The sequence below is a fragment of the Vigna angularis genome, chromosome 3 (assembly GCF_016808095.1).
Source record: "Vigna angularis cultivar LongXiaoDou No.4 chromosome 3, ASM1680809v1, whole genome shotgun sequence".
NCBI classification, from domain to species: domain Eukaryota; kingdom Viridiplantae; phylum Streptophyta; class Magnoliopsida; order Fabales; family Fabaceae; genus Vigna; species Vigna angularis.
Genome location: NC_068972.1, coordinates 34006394 through 34027407, shown reverse-complemented (window position 1 = coordinate 34027407; position 21014 = coordinate 34006394). Strand labels below are relative to the sequence as shown.

At 36.8% G+C, this 21014-nt stretch overlaps 1 protein-coding gene across 1 annotated transcript; it reads left to right on the top strand.

The window, feature by feature from the left end:
- The first annotated feature begins 13709 nt into the window (after nucleotides 1-13709).
- LOC108324494 (cation/H(+) antiporter 15) lies at nucleotides 13710-16570 on the top strand. Its single transcript, XM_017557439.2, has 3 exons — nucleotides 13710-13928; nucleotides 14056-15054; nucleotides 15329-16570. The coding sequence occupies exons 1-3, from the start codon at nucleotides 13710-13712 to the stop codon at nucleotides 16562-16564; spliced, it is 2454 nt and encodes an 817-aa protein (XP_017412928.1). The 3' UTR covers nucleotides 16565-16570.
- The last annotated feature ends 4444 nt before the right edge of the window (nucleotides 16571-21014 follow it).

The following is a 21014-nucleotide window of genomic DNA, read 5'->3' as shown; positions in this document are numbered from 1 at the left end:
TAGTTTAGTGTCTTTTGCTGCATAATCTTTGTTAACATTTCATGCATATTTTCATTAATATAGACGTGTTCCAGCTATTAATTTTGCTTTTTACAAAGTTTCACTTCTTTCATGCATTTTAACAAACACTTTAGTGCCAATTCTGTTTTGACAGGAGATTTTGTGAATTTTGCATTTTTTGTGTCTTCACAATACATATGCATTGTCTTACTAATTGTAACATGTTCCATGCATTCATATTGTCTAAAACTCATTTTCACCACTGGAACTACAAATGCACAAATGTTGTCAAAAAAGCTGTCAAACATGTTTTGCTGTCAATTTGAAACTTAGTTCTAGGGTGTAAATTTGAGTATCTAGAGTGTTTAGTCAGTTATGCATTTGCATTTCAGTTAGTTTTATGATTTTAGTTCTGTCTCATCATTCTCATCTTGATTAGATAATTTTCTTCATCATTTCATATTATAAATTCTGTTACAGCATTCTTACATTTTCATTCACCATTAGTCTTAGATTAGTTCATACATCATTTTTAGAATAGATAGCATTGTATATAATTTCCCCCCATAGTTTTATTAATTTTTCATGGTTAACAAAACAATAAACAAGCTACTAAAAACTGAGTTTCCTAAGATTGACACTTAGGTTGTCCCTATGCTATATTTTAGGAGGAATTTATATCGACTAAAGCTTAATGTGGCTAAAGGCTTTATCAGTTGTCATTTTCTGGATCAAGATTAAGCTATATCTTCCTCAGTAGTTTGCTTAATCTTTATCCCAACATCATTACAAAACTGCTATATCTCCCTTCCAAATATCAAATCCACTTGAATGCAAAAATCCAACTGTGTAGAATATATCCTCGGTATTGATGCTAACATCTTATTGCCCCACGTGAAACTTTTTATAACTTCAAGTTAGAAAAGAGAAGAAATGTACAAGTCATGATTTCTTAGTTTGCTTCTGCTAACTCTCTTGTATACTTTTAGTTAGCGAGAAGAACAACTATTAACACTTTTCCCTCTCTAGTATTTTCCTCATTGCCTGGTCAAAAACATTAATCAGAAAATGAAAGTCAAGCATAAGAGTCGCATTGCAGAAACAACTTTTAGTTTGTGTTTGATCCTGGGGAAAAATATGTCTCCCATTGATCCATGCATTATGTCTCCCGATAGTAGGTAGAAAGATAATCCTCAACTCATAGTAAATCGAAAGAACAATAACTGAATAAACCTCTTTTATTAATAGAAATATTTGAGTCAAAGAAATCAAACAATAACTGGGACCATAACTTTCTTCAGCCACTAGGGAGCATAACTTCTTTTACAAAATTCAATAATCAAAAGCATGCCTTAAATCATAGCGTCAGGGCTTTATTTATAATTATTATTTTCCTAGAATATACTTCTAATTACTGTAATTAACTTATACTGAATAATTCCCTAGGATACTGTTCTAATTACCGTAATTAACAATAGGTTTAATCATTTCGAACATCCCTATTTTTGCAGAATTGTCTCAAATAGGTCATCGTATTGTAAATACTCTCGATTAGGTCTCTTATTGTGAAAAATTGAATCAATTTAGACCTCGCCGTTAGTTCCACACTAACACCGTTAAAGGAGGTGACACGTGTTAGTTCGTGGTTTTTTTGAATTTTTAAATTATTTTTTTATTTTTTTTATTTTTATTTTTTTATTTTTTTTTAAATAAAATTAAAAAATGTCACATGTCAAACTAATATTGTGCCACGTGGCAATGACAGTGTGACATGGCACTGACAGTGCCACGTGTCATTGTTAGGCCACATGTCATTGCATTAGTCTCAAATAGGTCCCTATATTTTTATTGTGTCTCAATTTGATCCCTGTATTTTTATTTTGTCTCAATTTAGTCTTAGTTTTAAAAATTACACAATTTTCTCCCTCCTTAAATTCAAACAAAATTTAAATTGTATATAAATCTTAACAAATATTTTTATTAAAAGAGTGACATAACATGCTGGTGTGAATTTTCGTAGTGAAAGTTTCCATGGAAAATCATGAAAGAAGAAACTACCTCTAATTACCGAAATTAACAATATTTTCCTAGGATACTGCTTTAATTACCGTAATTAACAATATTTTCCTAGGATATAGCTTTATTTACTATAATTACTTTCCGCCTATCCTAACTAATGTCCTAGTTAGGATAGTCACTCTTCAATCGGTCGGCTGCTCCCCATCGCTCCGCTACCGCCTTTGGCCGTTCGGCTTGACTCCTCCTTGTCTTCCATTGTTCGACCTGAACTTCCCCCGCCTTCCACCGTTTGGTTTGGTCTTCCTTTTGTTAATATGTCGACAAGTGTACCGAATTGTATCAAGTAATAATAAAATGGTAAGACCAAGTATCGTTTCCTAAAGGACTCACAACATTAAACAATTATGTTATTACTCAACTAATTAAGACTTTTGAAGAACAATTTAGGGGTTTTGAATGCAAATGCAATAAAAATAAACATGAATGCAATTTTGACCAATTAAAAGAAAAAACACAAAGGTGAATGAATGATATTGAAAATATGAGATGAATATGTTGTTGGGGTTTAGATTTCACATAGTTTACTCTCATGCATATACGAATTCGTCTTCTTCATTCAATTGTTAACGTCACTCTCTAAATTACTTAAAACCCGATCCTTCGGCGAAGAAAGCCTATCCTTAATTACTAGACCACAATCCCTTGCATCCCTAATAATTAATTCTGCATTACGATTAGGAGCTTAAGACGACCAATCCTCCTATCCCCATCCCTGGACAATATTGCTCTTGGGAGAAATTCTCTAGATCCTGGTTTCTAGGTATTTCCCAATAACAAAGAAGACCATAAAATCATGCCATGAGTGATCAAAACATAACAAGCATAGAACAAAGGAGAAAATTCCTAACAATTAATGAAAGAAGCATAAATAATTAAAACCAATTCAAATACATGAGAGTTCACAAGGTTACATCATCCCCCAACAACAAATAAGGTTTAGTTCCCCATCATCATGGAGAAACTAGATGAACAATGGAATGAAAGAGATAGAAAAACCCTAAAAACTGAAGAGGAGAGCTTCCGCCTCCACTTCTGCCTCTAGAGAGTTGAAGAAAATTTGAATTTGTGTCAATTATGTCAAAAGGTACCCTCTCTAGGTCGAACAAATCCTTAAATAGGGTTGAATTGGGCCATGGGCCAACATTGCTGACGCTCACACTGTTGACCGATCGGTTCTAGGTCGAGCAAGTGTCATGGACCGATCAGTTTTACTTTGTTAGCCGTTCGGCCTCACATTATTGACTGATCGGCCTCTTCTTTATCACACTGTTCGGTCTGCATTCTCCTCTATCACACCATTCAGTCTGTCTTCTTGAACCGATCGGTCTGTCGTCTTGAACTGATCGGTCTGTCTTCTTGAACTGATCGGTCTTGATTCTCCTCTTTCAAATCATTCCAATTTCCTACAAAATCAAGAGAATTTAGTGATAAAAACTTCAAGTATAACCTCAACTCTCTTATTCACAAAACTAAACTAAATTGAGTTCAAGCAAGCTTCTAAGTCCAAAAAGGGTTGATTTAGTATCAAAATTGCATCACAAATAACAGTATTTTCAAACGTTATCACCTTCCTCCACCGTTCGGTCTTCCCCTTCTCTCCTAAACCTTTTTCTCTCATACACCTTCCAACCCCTACCATTACCCACCGCCTGATGATCAACCTTGCCCTCAAGGTTGAAATCTGGATATTGCTCTTGGATAGTTATTGCATCCTCCCAGGTTGCTTCGTTCGGTCCCCCTTCTTGCCATTCTATTAACAGTTGTTGCACCTCGTCCTCCCCTTGTTGAATCTATCTCTTATCTAAAATTCGGATATGCCAAAAAGACGGCCCCTCCCCTTGCAAGTTTATTGGCAATTCCTTCTCCACCTTTTGTTCCCCTACTACCTTCTTCAACTGGGATACATGGAATACTGGATGTATCCATAAGGTGTTCGACAATTGGAGCTTAAAAGCCACCTCTCCAACCTTCTGTGTGACTTGGAAAGGCCCAAAATACCGAGCGACTAGCTTAGGGTGTAGTCTGGTCGGCATAGAAATCTGCCTATGCGGTTTGATATTTAAGTACACCCAATCTCCCACCTCTACATCTGCTGGTCTCCTTCTTTTGTTGGCCTGTTGCACCATCAGTTCTTGAGCACATGATAAATGAAACTTTAGCTGCTTCAACGCTTCATCCCTTGTCTGCGGCTCCTAACCGACTGCTTCCACTAAGGTTTCTCTTGGTACGAAACGATGCAGAGAAGGAGGAGATCACCCATATACTGTTTTGAAAAGAGTACACCCTGTTACTTCTTGGTAGTTAGTATTGTACCATTACTCGGTCCATGGTAGCACTGAACTCCACCCCTTTGGTTGTTCTGAGCAAAAACATCTCAGATAACCCTCCAACACCCTATTCAGCACCTCAGTCTGCCCGTCCGATTCAAGATGATAGGCATTGCTCATCTGTAGTTGGATATCCTCCATTTTAAACAGCTCCTTCCAAAAAATACTTAAAAACAACTGATCTCTGTCGCTGACAATAGACATTGGTACCCCATGCAACCTGACAACCTCCTTAACAAATACCTCAACTATTGTACGGGCGGAATAAGGATATTTCAGTGGGATGAAGTGCCCATATTTGTTGAGACGGTCCACCACTATCAGTATGACATCATACCCTTGAGATTTGGGCAACTTTACTATAAAATTAATGCTTACTTCCTCCCAAATAGCGTTGAGTATGGGAAAGGGTTGTAGCAACCCCTATGGAGAAGATGACAGGTACTTATGTTGTTGGCATACTAAGCAGCTTGCAACGAAATCAATTACTACTTTCTTCATCCCTATCTAGTAAAGTGATTGGGCTATCTTGCGGTACGTTCGGTATACCCCTGAATACCCCCTCTCTAAGTCATGTGGAACTCAGCTATTAGCTTAGGAACCCAGGCGGATTGAGCCGAGATCACCAGTCTCCCCTTGTAGTGCAGTCTGCCATGCTTCATAGTAAAAGATGGGTGTGAGTTGGGGTCCTTCTCGAGATCTTCCATTACCTTCTTCAATGCTTCATCTGCTTCAACCTCCTTTAGAATCTCTCCAAAGTCTTGCCAATAAGACCTGGCCACCACCCTCAATTCCTTCTCATCCTCCATACCTTCCTCCTTTTTTCGAGATAGGGCATTTGCAACCCTATTGGTAGCCGCTATTTTATACACAATTTCAAAATCATATCCCAGGAGCTTTGCGATCCAATTCTGTTGGTTCTGCGTGGTGATGCGTTGCTCTAATAGGTATCGGAGGCTCATTTGGTCTGTGTGAACTACAAATCTTTGCCCCAAGAGATAGGGTCTCTAGTGCTGTATGGCCATAACCAGAGCCATGAGATCCTTTTCGTATATCGATTTATTCAACGATCCCTCCGATAATGCTTTTCTGAAGAAAGCAATGAGCCTTTTTCCTTGAGTGAGAACCGCTCCTACTCCTACTCCCGAAGCATCACATTCAATATGGAAAGGTTGGTCAAAGTCAGGTAGAATCAGTACTGGTGTAGTAGTCACGACCTCCTTTAATCGAGTTATGGTCACATAAGCTTGCTCGGTCCATGTGAACTGCCCCTTCTTAAGCCGTTCGGTCAATGGTTTGACAATCTTCCCATAATCCTTCACGAAACGCTTGTAGTACCCCATCAGGCCCAGAAACCCCCTTGAGGCCTTCAACGTCTTGGGTCTTTCCCAATCCATCACTGCCTTCACCTTATCTTGATCCATCTCCACCCCTTTTCTAAGATCAAATGCCCCAAATATCTTATTTGGGTCCTACCAAACTCGCATTTCTTCCTGTTAGTCACCCAACTGTTCTCCTCCAGCTTCCTCAATACTAACCTGACATGCTCTAAATGCTCCTCCCACGTTTGGCTATACACATACATGTCATCAAAAAATACTAGCACGAACTTTCGCAGATAGGGCTGCATCAGACCGTTCATCGCACTCTGGAAGGTTTCTGGTGCGTTAGTAAGACCGAACGACATCACCATGAATTCATAATGGCCTTGGTGAGTTCTAAAGGCCGTCTTCTCAATATCCTCTTCTCCCATCCGAATCTAGTGGTATCCGACCTTTAAATCTACGAGTTAAATATGTTTTTAGTCCCTCAACTATCACACGTTTTTGGGTTTCGTCACTCTTCCAAAAGTTTGTTCATTTTCATCCTCTTCCTTAGAAAACTCAAATTTTTAGTCCTAAAAAAGAAACAACGTTAAATTTAATCTGATGTGGCTAACGATGTGTCACGTTGTACACTTAGAAACTTCAACTTTCTTCACAACAACCACCACCTGTTCTTCTTTTTATCCTCTGTCACCCAACCAATCCTGCCACTTCTTCTCCATCATCTTCCTAACCCTAATCTCTAAGCTCTTTAGCTTTAACGACCTCGCTTCCGCCAATGCATAGATCTATCACCGCCACTCCCACGACCTCGCCCCAACCTCTTGTCCCTCCTTCCCCCACCGACACTCTGCAATGTGATCGACAATGATTTCGTTTGAGTAAAGCTCCTCCATGATCCTATCCTGAATCAAATTAAATGGAAGTGTTACTTTGACTTCCAATTTCAAGGTGATACTATTCTACAACAGTTGGTCAAATTGAAACTCCCACTTTTTGTTTCTGATTCAATGTTAATTACATTGTTTTTTCTTTCTCCTTCTCCCATTTCTAACACAATTTTGTTTCAAAATATTGTTTCACTTAAAAATAATTTACTTCTATTAAATAGTTTAATATTAATCAATATATATATTTTAGGTTGTATTATTTTCTATGCAGAAGTTAATTACAGAACTAAATATTACTACTTTAAAATATTACTTTTTGTTTTAAACCCTAAAATATTGAGAAAAGAAAATAAACCTTTATTGTACCCCTTCCTCCGTCAAGTTGATCGCTGCACACAAAGATGTTTCTTCTTCATCCAAACCAAGTTCTCACATGGGGAAAACCTAGCTGCCGTCATCTATGACTATATCCCTATCCAACTAGACTCATCGGCGGCATCGCCGTCAGCGATGGTGTCCTTATATATGACGCATGACTCCTTTATCCGTCTTCTCCAACACGGTTTCCCTTCTCCCTCTTCTTTAGCACGAGGAGCCACCGTCGCTACGTTGTCGTTGACACCGTTGCCTCATTCGAATGTCGCCGCTGGAAATAGCACTCGCCGCCCTTCGCGATCTAGAGCCACCACCGCAACCTCCTTCTTTGTTTAATTACTGTTGTCGTCGGTGACTGCATCATCGCCTGCGATCCAGAAACTCCTCATGTCGTTGGCGAGTATTTTGAAGAGTGAAGAGTCTGAAAATAATGAGGTTTAGAGAGAGAGAGAGAAATGGAGAGGAAGAATGACATGTGGAAACACGGGGAGCACAAAATTACATTGTTTCTGACCCAACTCAGTGACGATCCATCTGTCATTGTCATCGTCGATTATGGTTCGATCGAAGTCGAAAACCACCGTCGCTACCACACTTCTGCCCATTTTAGCCCCTCTCAATCTAGCACTGATTGAAAAAATTAAAACAATCAACTCGTTTTAGCCCCTCTCGATCAACTTGTTTATTGTGTTTTCACCATTTGATAGAATTATTCGTATTCAAACTATGACATTATGTCTCTAAAATGAAAAGATACAATATTTCATATTCAATTGAAACATAACTTAAAAAACCAAACCACCAATATGAATAGAAAGGGATCCATTTGTCAATTGTGTGACAACAAAAGCACGACCTTGGGGTCCAACCATAAAGGCAAAAGCCGCAAGCATAGAGCTTTGGAGAGGGAAGGTCGATCACCGACGAGACTTTTCCCATGCGGTAGTCACCGTTGAAGCAGGTTATCTGGATGGTGGTGGTGGGTGGTGGTGGGTGATGGTGGGTGGTGTTGTTCTTGCGTTGAGGTTGTCGGCAACAGTAGTAGTGGAAACCTTTGGGTCACTGTTGAGGATTGACACGTTTCAAAAAAAAAAAGATGATGTGACACACCGTTAGTCACATCAGATTAAATTTAACGCCGTTTCTTTTTTAGGACTAAAAATTCGAGTTTTCTAAGAAAGAGAATGAAAATGAACAAACCTTTGAAAGAGGGACGAAACCCAAAAATGCATGATAGTTGAGAGACTAAAAACATATTTAACCCTTAAATATACTTTAGAGAAATACCTAGCTCCCCTCAATTCATCCAATAATTCCTCTATCTCCGGAATGGAAAACTTGTTAGGTACCGTCGCTCGGTTCAAGGCTCTATAATCCACGTAAAACCTCCAGCTGTCATCCTTCTTCTTAATTAGTATAATTGGACTTGAGTATGGATTGGTGCTTGGTCAGATTATCCTGTCTTGAGCATCTCCGTCACCTGTTTCTCTATCTCGCCTTTCATCACATGGAGGTATCTATATGGTCTCACATTGATGGGGTTTGCTCCCTCCTTGAGAGGTGTACAGTGAACCATGCCTCTGTCGGGAGGTAAGCCTATGATCTCGTTGAATACCCCTGAGTACTGATCCAGAATCCGATCCAACGCCTGCTTCTGTTTCTCGGTCAATTCTTGACCGAAAGGCCCTCCTTCCTCGCGCTTCTCGGTACTCTCTAGCTCCCACTCCAGCATCCAGGCTTCTACTTCGGTCATTTTGCATAAGGCCCCTGGTTCCACCAATCTCCTAGCTAAAGTAGGGTCCCCTTTTATGGTTACCCTCCTTCCTCCTTGACTGAACACCATGGTCAATTCCCTCTAATTCAGGGTGGCTTCTCCTAGCTTGGCGAGCCATTCTACCCCCAAAATTACATCTACTCTGCCCAACTCGAATAGATGGAACCGTTCGGTTACCTCTGCTTCTCCCAGGCAAATTACTACCTCCTCACAGCGTCCTCGTTGTGTCTTCTTTCTCTGCCCGTCTCCCAAGCTCACCCGATATGGGGGAGTGTCTATCACGGGTAACCCCAGTTCCGTCACCAATTCCTTGCTTATGAAGTTGTGGGTAGCACCACTGTTTATCAAGATCAACACTTGCTTCTCCCCTATCCGACCATGTAATTTCATCGTTTTTGGCTATGTGAGACCTACAACTGAGAAGGTTGATAACTCCATCTGCATTTGCTCGGGTTCAGGCTCAGCTTCCTCGTCATCCTCATCCTCGGCTAGTATAGTCATCCGAAGACTCCTCTTCGGACATTGGTGGCCTGGACCGAACGATCCTCAACACTTGAAACACCTTCCTTCTTCCCTCCGTTTCACAAATTCAGCTTAGGGTAGATTCCTCACGTTCCTTCCCCTATTGTCAGGAAACGTTCAGCCTCTATCCCACTCCCTTGTGTTCCTTCCCTCCTTACTGACCCCACACTCTCCATGACCCCCATTCGGTTCTCCCTCGCAGCTTCTGCTCAGTTCTGGTTAGGCCGACCGGATTCCATCCTCGCCACTTCATCGCTCGGTTTCCCCCAGGACTGATTCTTGCTCATGCTTCCGGTCCCAACCTTCGCACCACCGTGAATCTCCTCCACGTCCCTTTCCATTCTCATGGCGGTCATCAGCTTCTGCGGATCAAGCAACCCTATGCGGTTACGAATCCCCTCATGTAATCCTGCCATGAAGTACCCCATCAACTGCTCTTCGGCCACTCCCCTCGTCTGTCCCACCAAGACTTCAAAATCTTGGATGTACTCTTCCACGGATCCCATTTGCTTACTAGCTGCTAGTCTTTCGAAAACTGACCCCCGATTTCTTCCTCCAAACCGAACCACTATCGCCTCTTTCAAATTTGCCCACGAGTGGTCATTGGTCTGCTCCCTCCAAAATCTGAACCAGTATCCGGTACTTCCCTCCATGCTGATGTAGGCTAGGTGCACCTTTTCTTCCTCGGACACCTCCTGTAGTTAAAAAAATTTATCTGCCTTGTTGATCCAATTTAACGGACCATTCCCTTCAAACGTGGGTAACTCTACCCTTTTCCTCCAGTTGGGTTGCTCCTGCGCCCAACTCTCCTTCTCACCTTCATCTTCATCCCGTCGGTCCCTCCTTTTCCCGTTGACAAACCCCTGGCTTCCATCCGAGTTACCATCTAGTGATCGGTCTCGGCCACCCATCATCCTCATTAGTTCTTGCAAATCTTTGCGGATTGCTGCTACCTCCATCTCCACTCCTCCTATGGACATTTGCATGTTCTCCTATTTCAGCCCCATGTGCTCTAGTTTCCCTTCGACTGCATTCATTCGTCCCTCCATGTTGTCTTTCATTCCCTTCTATCAATCTGGCTGGCCTCTCACTCCTCTCTATCGGATCCGGCAGGTCGGACCAATTGTTACGTATCCGTGTCAGAGACGCAACTAACCCCGATCGTAGGTAGAAAGATAACCCTCAACTCTCACAGTAAATCGAAAGAACAGTAACTGAATAAACCTCCTTTATTAATAGAAATATCTGAATCAAAGAAAGCAAACAATAACTGGGAGCGTAACCTCCTTTAGTCACGAGGAAGCATATAACCTCCTTTACAAAACTCAATAATCAAAAGCATGCCCTAAACCATAGCGTCAAGGCTTTATTTATAATTATTATTTTCCTAGGATATACTTCTAATTACTGTAATTAACTTATATTGAATAATTCCCTAGGATACTGCTCTAATTACCGTAATTAACAATATTTCTTGGAATACTGCTCTAATTACCATAATTAACAATATTTCCTGGAATACTGCTCTAATCACCGTAATTAACAATATTTCCCTAGGATACTACTCTAATTACCGTAATTAACAACATTTTTCTAGGATATAGCTTTATTTACTATAATTACTCAGGTCGGCTGCTCCCCATCGCTACGCTACCGCCTTTGACCGTTCGGCTCGACTCCTCCCTGTCTTCCGTCGTTCAGCCTGAACTTTCCCCGCCTTCCACCGTTCGGTTTGGTCTTCCTTCCTCCACCGTTCGATCTTCCCCTTCTCTCCTAAACTTTTTTCTCTCATACACATTCCAATCCCTACCAGTTTAACTTTACTTTTAGGACTGCTAGTATTAGGTCAAAATATTAATTTTGAAGAAGACAATGAATGTAAAACAAGAAAAATGTTTCCTGGACCTGTTGTTCGGTTAGATGATATTGTTCACAAAGGATGAATATATATGTATAGATTAATTAATTAAGTAATTTCAAACAAGAAATAAATTTTTTTAGTTCACACGAAATTAGTTGACCAAAGACTTAATTGTAAAAGTATTAAAATTTAGTTAAAGTTCAAACTTAATTATTCAAAGCATTGAGGGATTAAGTAGTAATTAAAAAATATTAATTAAGAATTCCATTTGCAATTGATGTGAAATATTTAGGGATAATTTTATAACTAAATAACTTTTAGACACTTATGTTCATTTATAAAATTTATTTGAGTTAATTGAATTGTAACAAACTTAAGATAAAAATCCCTCAAATTTTTATACGAGTAAAAGGTTAGTTAATTTCACACTTTCAAACAATTAATATACTACTATTTTAAACAACTACACCCCTTTTAGAAAAATTGGCTACATATATGAACTTGACATTATGTGACTTGAATTCGGTGCATGTGTACAAGATTTACCTTCTCTAATAATTTCATCATCATGAGTCAATTTAAAGCTATTTATAAAATAGAAATTTGGTATCATTTTGATTAGGCGTAAGGAGGTTTATTTTTGATAAAAGTACAATTAAAAATAACTTATATGAAATTACATAGCATAGGTGGCAACAAGGATTGAACTTGACAAACAGTTTAGTAGTCCGACTAAAAAAACATAACAAGATGACCTCTTCAATATGGTAATTGGACATAATCTGTTTCGTTCAGCCTGACATGACCAACTTATGCTGTCATCCCTACAAATAATTATGTATTGGTTAAGAAAGTTAAAATCAAAAGACCTCCAAAAAATACTCAATTAAATTATTTTCACTATGAATTCAAAAATATTAAGGTTATCTAAATTTTACATATAAAACACAAACTTGGTGCATTCTTAGACATATTGAATTGTATATAATAATTCAATATTTAGTATTATTCTTGTATAAATTAATTTGGAGATATATATAATTAAAAGAAAAACAAATTCAGATATCAAAAGTAAAATCAAGAAGATAAAAAAAAAAATCAAAGTTTGAATAAGTTTGAAAATCTTTGTTATTTAAATATTTAATCCAAGTTTGAATAATTAACCGACTATATCACTTTATACAAATAAACTCTCAACAATCTAATTCATATACAAATATTAAATGGGGGAATCAATTGATTCATAATTTGAATTATAATTTTAGAAATCCAAATTAATATCACAAATAGCAAAACTGAAATTAGAGAAGAAAAAAACAAACTTGTATAAAAAAAATAACTGCAAATATTTGATCTTAATTATGTGAATTGATCCTGTAGGTTTAGTTTTCTATTATTCAAAAACATAAAAGGCAATCAAATATAAAAGAATATGAAAAGATCAAAATAAAAAAATTAAGATAATTGAGTTAAATAATTATATTAATTCATTTTTAAGTTTATGGACCATAAAAGTTTGGTAAAAAAATGAATTTCAAATTTCTAACACACGTATTTAACCGTACAAAATTTCAACAAATCAATATCTAAAAATAATAGAAAATAACATAAAAGTTCAAAATTAGCAAACCATATATTTATTTTAAAGTCCTATAATTTAGAATTCAATACAACTATAATCAGAAAAAAGAAATATCTACAAATGACCAAAATTGTGAGGAAATGTCACATGAACTAAAGTTACACAATTAAAGTATCAACAAACAAAAAAGAACTGAAAAAAAATTTATTAAATACATAACACTAATTAAGCATCATAATAATAATAATGATAATAATAAGTTATAATTTTCATTTTTGTTTCTTCAATTGAAACACATGAATTATTTTAAAAATGATCTCTTAAATAGTAATGATCTTTTTAGTAATAAGCTATTTCTAACTGCAGTAGACAAAAAGTTAGAAATTCTAAAGTAATAGGTGATTTGATTTTCCAATATTATGTGTTTAACTAACCAATCTTGTAAATCACATCTATATAGACAAAAACAATCCTGTCATTCTTTTTTGTTAATTAGTAATTCGTGTTTTGTTAATAATTAGGATATTGATACCAATTCTATTAAAAATACCAATAAAATGAAAATATTTTTATTTTTCTCCCTTTCGTTTCTTCCAATGAAATTGGAATGGTTTATTAATACATTCTGCTAGTTCATTTGTTGGATGCACAAACACTTTAATTAGTTATTTTCAGTTGATCTTTAATTAGCAACCAAACGTTTAATTATAGTGTGCATTCAGGGTGGAGTCATAAAGCAACATACATTTCCATTGACAAAGAAAAAACATCAGCAATGTGGTAAGCTGTTCTAGCACAGAGACAACAAAAAGGCTATTTGAACTGTGCCAGCTTAAAATGTCGTGGCAATAACTTGCATGTTTTCCTGCTACATGGTTTTGTTTAAATAAGGATGCAAAAACAAATATTTCAAAGAAAATTAAAAACAAAAAGTTCAAAGAAAATTAATTAAGGCCTCATAGAAGAAGATTGAGATGACAAGGGAAGGGAATGCTACTCTGAACTCTATCCCAGAATTTGCATGTTACAATACAACATTTGATCTTAACAACAGAATCTGGAGGAGTGATAATGTCATTTCAGAACGTGTTCCTCTTCTGTCTATTCAAATTGCCTACAATATCCTTGCATCTAGTTTTTTTCACCACATCCTCAAGCGATTCCACCTACCTCTTACGGTTGCCCAGATGCTTGTAAGTGTTCATTGTTCATATGTGTGTATACCAAATATAGCTTTTAGATAACATGTTTCAGGAAATTAAACTTTGGTATCAAATATGAATCACTTACAATTACATAAACTTGATATTGTATATACAGGGTGGTGTGCTTTTGAGTTCATCATTTTTGGGAAGAATCCCTGGAGTTTTTCACATGATTTACCGTCCGGAAGGAATCATGAGTGTTGAAACCTTTGCGAATGTTGGAATCATGTACTATGTGTTCCTTACTGGGTTGGAAATGAACTGCGACACCATCTTGAGATCAAGCAAGCAGGCTGTAGTCATTGCTGTTGCAAGCATTCTCATTCCAGCATTGGTTGGAGCTGGTTTTCTTGCTCTACAGAATGACTTAGCAGGCGGATCAAGCGTTGCGCTCACTGCTAAAGGGTATATGTTTTGGTGTGCAATTCTTTCTGTCACCAGTTTTCCAGTCCTTGCAAGGCTCCTATCAGATCTCAAGATCCTCTACACAAGGCTTGGAAAAGATGCCTTAACAGCAGCCATTCTGATTGATACATTTGGCTGGGTTTTGTTCTCACTCTTCATTCCCTTTTCCCACCAGGGTGGAAAACCACTCCTCTCACTAATGTGCACATTGCTGTTCATTGTGATCTGCTTCTGCGTGGTGCGTCCAATCCTGGCTCGAGTGGTTGAACACAGAATGAGGTCTGAGTCATGGAACTCCTCAAAGTTGCTGGATGTGATGATGGGACTTTTTGTTTGTGCATACATCACAGACTTGCTTGGATCACACCATGTTGTTGGGGCCTTTGTGTATGGACTAATTTTGCCCAGCGGGAAGTTTGCTGATTTGTTGTTGGAAATGTTGGATGATTTTGTTACTGCAATTATTGTTCCTGTCTACTTTGCTAGCTTTGGCTTTAGACTAAACCTGGAGTCACTTTGGTCTGAAAACCACACAGTTTTGCTTCCTCTCTTCATGGTGTTCTTGTTAGCCATACCAAAAATTTTGAGCTCTCTGCTGGTCACTGTCTACTATGGTATGTCTTCAAGAGATGGAGTTGGCCTTGGATTGCTCCTCAACACCAAGGGCATCATGGCAGTGATTCTTATAAGCATTGCCTGGGACAAAAGTGTACTATTTTCCAACCAAACTCTTACCATATCATATCATGCTCCTCTTTCAAATTCTTGCCTGGTTACTAAAACCTTGTTTACATTAAGAAAACATCTTTTGGTTCCTAGGTTCGTCAACATGTTTTCACTTTGTTTCCTGTTTTCATATACTAAAATGTTTTCACAAACCAAACAGGTTGGAAATTTGCATGCAGCAACTTAATCCATTATCTCTGAAGATCACAGTTAACAAACTCTGATGTCTTTTTCTGTTCTATTTCTTGTGTTTTCAGATTTTGGACCCATATGCTTTCACAATCATGATCCTTGCAGTACTATTCATGACTACGGTGGTATCTCCCTTTATTAATGCCATCTACAAGCCGAAACTTCGGTTCAAGCAGACCCAGCAAAGGACTGTGCAGAAACTATGGTGCGAAGCAGAACTTCGAGTTGCAGCTTGTGTCCACAACTATCACCAAGCCCTTGGCATGATCTATGTTCTTGAAGCCACAAATGCCACCAGAACTTCCCCTTTACATGTCTCAGTCCTTCACCTTGTGGAACTCACAAGACGCGGCACTGGCCTTCTTGTGGCACAAATCGACAACACAAATGTTCAAGGGGGATCCTCAGAGCAGTATGGATCACAAGAAGAGTTTGAGACCATTTGCAATGCATTCAACGAGTTTGTGGAGGAATACAAAGCTGTGAGATTTGACACATCAGGCATTGTTGCAACCTATGAGACAATCCATCAGGACATATACAATGTCACAGAAGAGAAACGTGCAAACCTTATTCTCCTTCCATTCCACAAACAACTAAGCTCGGGAGAGTTAGAAACAACCAAAACAGCATTCTGTGACATAAACCAGAACGTGTTGCAGGCACCACCTTGTTCTGTGGGAATCCTTGTTAACCGTGGACTGAGGTCATTGTCCACTGCAACAATGAGCATCATTGTTATCTTCATTGGAGGGCCTGATGATCGGGAAGCCTTGTCGATCGCATGGAGAATGGCATCACATTCAGCCACAAAGTTGCATGTAGTTAGGCTTCTGGTGTCAGGTACTGAGGTAGCAGAAGGAAAAGCATTCCAGAATGATTCCAGTGGAGTGTTATCTACAGAGATGGACAGTGTTATGCAGAAAGAGCTAGATGATGAACACATATTTCACTTCAGGCACAAAGGGTTGCACAACTGTGACTCCATCACATACTCAGAGAGAGAACTGAGGTTAGAAACTGGTGAGGAGATTCCATCGATCCTCCATGAGATAGACCAAAAAGGGTGTGACTTGTACATTTTGGGACAAGGGAGTGGCAGTAACTACACAGTTTTTAAAAGGTTGTTGGAATGGTGTGACAGCCCTGAACTTGGGGTCATGGGGGACATTGTAGCTTCATCCAGTTTTGGCACAAACTCATCACTGCTTGTTGTGCAGCAATACACCATGGAGAGAAAGTCTAAACTTCATTGTAGCAGAAAATATCACACTAGTAAGGTCTGTGATGAAATTTTGTGAAGAAACAGTAACATAACACAATCTTAAGATCTCTCACGAGGAAAAAAGCAAAAGAAACTGATCGGACAGGGGTGTGGATTAGAGAAACATCCTTTGTACTCATGAGAGCAATCCAGTTTTGGACTGCATGTTGTCTTTTCTGTCTTTCTCACATAGGCAACGTGCTGGGCATCATTTTTTCAATGGTTTAAATATAATAATATACCAATTTTTTTTCATTTAATCCTTCTGAAATTAATTTTTAAGGTAATATTTCTATGATTTATTTATTTTAGTTTCGTGATTGTTATTTTTGTTTAAATTTTTTTAATACATTTTTTAATCCTTTCCAAATAATGGTAGGATTAAAAATAATTTTATGAAGACTAAAATATCCCTTTGGAAGTAATTATATTTTAAAGACTAAAGCAAAATAATAAGGATACAAATATTTAAACAAAACCCGAAATTACACCCGGTTATACATAAATAAAGTAAGGAAAAAAAATATAAGACAGTTTAAAAAATAATTTTGTAAAGACATTTTCTTTATATAGATTAAAAATATATTTAAATATTTGTTATGCTTATATTATCAATTTTAATAGTAATAATTTCTATATATTTTTTTAAAATTGCATCTATTTTTAAAGGAAGAAAGTCTTACTATAAATAAGAACTCTCTCAAGTATTTGATATAATTATATAAGCTCGTTGAGAAATATTTAATATAATTAAAAAATATATTTAAATATTTTTTTATATAGATTAAAAATATATTTAAATGCTTGTTATGCTTATATCATCAATTTTAGTAGTAATAATTTCTATATTTTTTTAAAATTACATATATTTTTAAGGGAAGAAAATCTTTCTATAAATAAGAAGTCTCTCAAGTATTTGATATAATTATAAGCTCGTAGTGAAATATTTAATATAATTATAAGCTCGTAGTGAAATATTTAATATAATTATAAGTTCGTAGTAGTGCAAGTCGTTAATGCGACAAGTTTTCAAAGGTGATGATAACGAAACACTAATTTTGTGTTGTATAAATAATTTCCATATTAGAAAGTTTAGCGTTTTTATATTTGTCAGTGAAATTGAATGAAAGTGTAGCTTATTGTGTGTGTAAATTTTAAATTTTAGAGTCTCTCTTCTCTTTGTTCTATATATGTGTGTTATGAATATACATAATATAATTGCAAAAGAACTTGTTTATCTTTTTTTATCTCTCTGCTCTGCTAGGGGTGGTGATGATGATTCAATAACGAATAAGGATATTGAATCACGACAAATGATAAGATCAACTAAGGAATAATAACGTTGAATCACAACAAACTAATAATATGAAAAGAAGTCTTAAACAAAATTGTGGTTGTCAGGTATTTGTGTGTGTGTGTGTTTTTTTTTTTTTAATTTGTGTTGGGTACACAAGCCCACAAAGTAAATATGAGGAAAAAAAAATAGACAAAAGAAAGAAAATTGTGAAAATTTATACTAAAAATTAAATATCCTTCTCTTTTATCTTAAAAAGAGAAATATAAATATTAAAAATCTTTAAAGGAAACTAATATTCTTTCTTCAAATTTTCTTTCAAATATTATACAAGAGAAAGAGAAAGAGATGTTTAAGGAATGACTATTAGGTTCATAATCTCACTTTAAGATTTTGAAGAAATTAATCAAATCTTCACACCATACTTTGTCATCCATGTTTCTTATTCCAATGCTCTCCACCTTCGTTTGTCATGACCCTACTAACCATTTTCATTGTTTGTGCAAGATCTTGTACACATCATAACATTTATAAGGTTACTCACCGTTGATGCACACGGTACTTGAGACATTTTCATCCTCTTTGCTTCAGTGTTAGGGCTCATACTTGAGAATAACATATAATTGATAGGAAAATGGGTAGAAATTGGCTTGCAATCTTGCATGTCAAAGCGTCGTAAGATCTTTAGTAAGTAATTATTTAAAAAAGCCAAATCTTCTTATCTTTTTTATCTCGATGAATCTGCATCCCTAAAATCTTTCTTTTCGATCCTAAGTCCTTCTTATCAAGGCTAACAAATGAATCAATTCTCTTGTACGAACACTTGAACATCCCTTTTAAATAGTATAAAGACCTATTCAACATGCAAACCAAGATTTCTTATTCTTTAGAGCTTTTTGGTTGGAGCATCATTGCATCCCTACTGACAATAACCTTGTGGATATTGGGACCCTACTGGTGATACCCTTTCACATTATTAACATGGCCTAAGCACTTAAATTCATTTCCCAATTTCAAGTTTTACTTGTGCTTTGGATTCCTTGAATATTGGTAACACATCTAACTTCCTCTTGATGAAGTAACCCATAATCTCCTAGAGTAATCATCAATCAACAAAAAATACTTTTCCCCTCCTAAGGATAATATCGATGATTCCCTTACATTAGAATGAATTAAGTCTAATATGTGTTTGCTTTTAGTAGTGCTTCTAGGAAACTTCAATCTATGTTGCTTACTTATCCCACAATATTCGCAAAAAGGTAAATAAACCTCCTTGAGCCTAGGTAGGAGATTACGTTCCACAAGGATTTGTAGACCCTCACTCTAACATATGCCCCAATCTACGATGCCACATCAGCATCACTTCTTCTTGACTTGTCAATGCAATCATTGCATTAACTTATTTCAATGTATCTCCCATAAGCACATACAAGTTTGCCTTGATCTTCTATGCTTTCATTACTACCAGATTCCCTCTTACCACTTTTAAGATTCCACCTTCAACATGGAACTTACACTCGACGTCATCTAATTATCCAACAGAAAAAAGATTCTTCTTTAAGTCCTTCACATTTCGCATACCCTTAAACTGTGCGAATAGTACCATCGTAAATTTTAATTTTGATAATACCAAATCCAAAAATCTTAGGCATGACCATTTCCAATGAATATAGATCTACTTGAGAGAGGTTCATAGGTATAAAACCAATCTCGGTTTGAAGTCATGTGCCAAGTTGCACCTAAATCTATTATCCACCTATCGTGTAGTTGTCTTTCACCATTAGAGTTAACTATTGTTTCATTCACTAAAATATCTCTATCATTTGAGGTACTTCCAACACAACCTTGTGAGGTCGATGCTTTAGAGTTCTTTTCTCAATTCTCGATCTGCCAACAATCTTTCATGACATGTCCTCTCTTGACACAATGGTAACATTTGAGATGCTTCTTACTTTGAGATTTTGATCTATCATGGGTTTGACTCCCACTAGATCCACGTTCTATTAATCTACCTCTTGTCATCGTGAAAGCCTCTGCTTGCTTTGAACTTTCCACCCTGTCTACTTTATTTTTCCTCGTGGATTATTCTTCATGAATAACTTTGGCAATATCTTTGAAGTATAGGTACCTGGTGGAAACCTTCTTCAAGCAACTTGATGGAAACTTCATGTAGAAGAAGTTCTGAACGTATAAGCATGAATTGATGAAGGATAATGATGTTTGAAGAATGGGTTTAAAGTGTTTCTTGAAGAAGTTTGGACAACCATCAAGGTAAAAGGTTATGAGAAGTCAAGAAGGTGACTAACCTAATGAACTTAGAAAAAAGAAGACTGTTAATTTTGGCAAAGGTTCTCTTCATTAATTCCAAGTTGAATGTACAAGGCTTGAGACACTCCTATTTATAGGATAGGGGAGTGAACCCATTTGAAAGAAAGTACATTGAATAAAAAAAATACATTGACCCTATAACTGCTTAAACCTTCTTCTATAGTAAATGCATTGTATAGGATTCATTCACCTCTAAGCAAGGTTCCTAAGGGTTCCTTAAGACCCAAGCAAGCCCAAAACTCATTTTGGTTCGCATTCCACTCAAGAAGTAAGTTTAAAAAGCCCAACCTAACATACTATAAAAATTGACTGAAATAATCTATTATTGGGTGAAATAATCGATTATTTCAGCGAATGATCCAAAGAAATGGCTAAAAACACTATCATAATCAATTATTGGGTGAATTAGTCGATTATTTATAAGACTAATCAAAGAAAATGGCTAAAAACAAGCCTAAATGAAATGAAATATTGGCCCAAATACAAGGCCTAAAGAAAAGACTTATTTACATATTTACAAGACAAGAAAGGGTAAGATAAACTAATAAATTATCCTCCACAAGAGTAGAGTTTTTTGAAGTCCTTCTTCTTCTTCTAATCTCCTAACCATCACTTTTTTCAATGATCCAATGTGGCTTCCTCCAGATGGTCCTCAATCATTACCCATCAATATTGTTATTTGTTATGTTGATGACAAGTTGATCATATGAATCAGGTAGCTTGTGTAGTAGAAGCTCTACACGTTCATTTTCAACTATGTTGAAATTTGCTACTTTAAGTTGGGCAAATAACATACTCAGATTGTTGATGTGGTTCATCACTAATGTGGACTCACTTATTCAAAGAGTATATAGTTTTTTCTTTA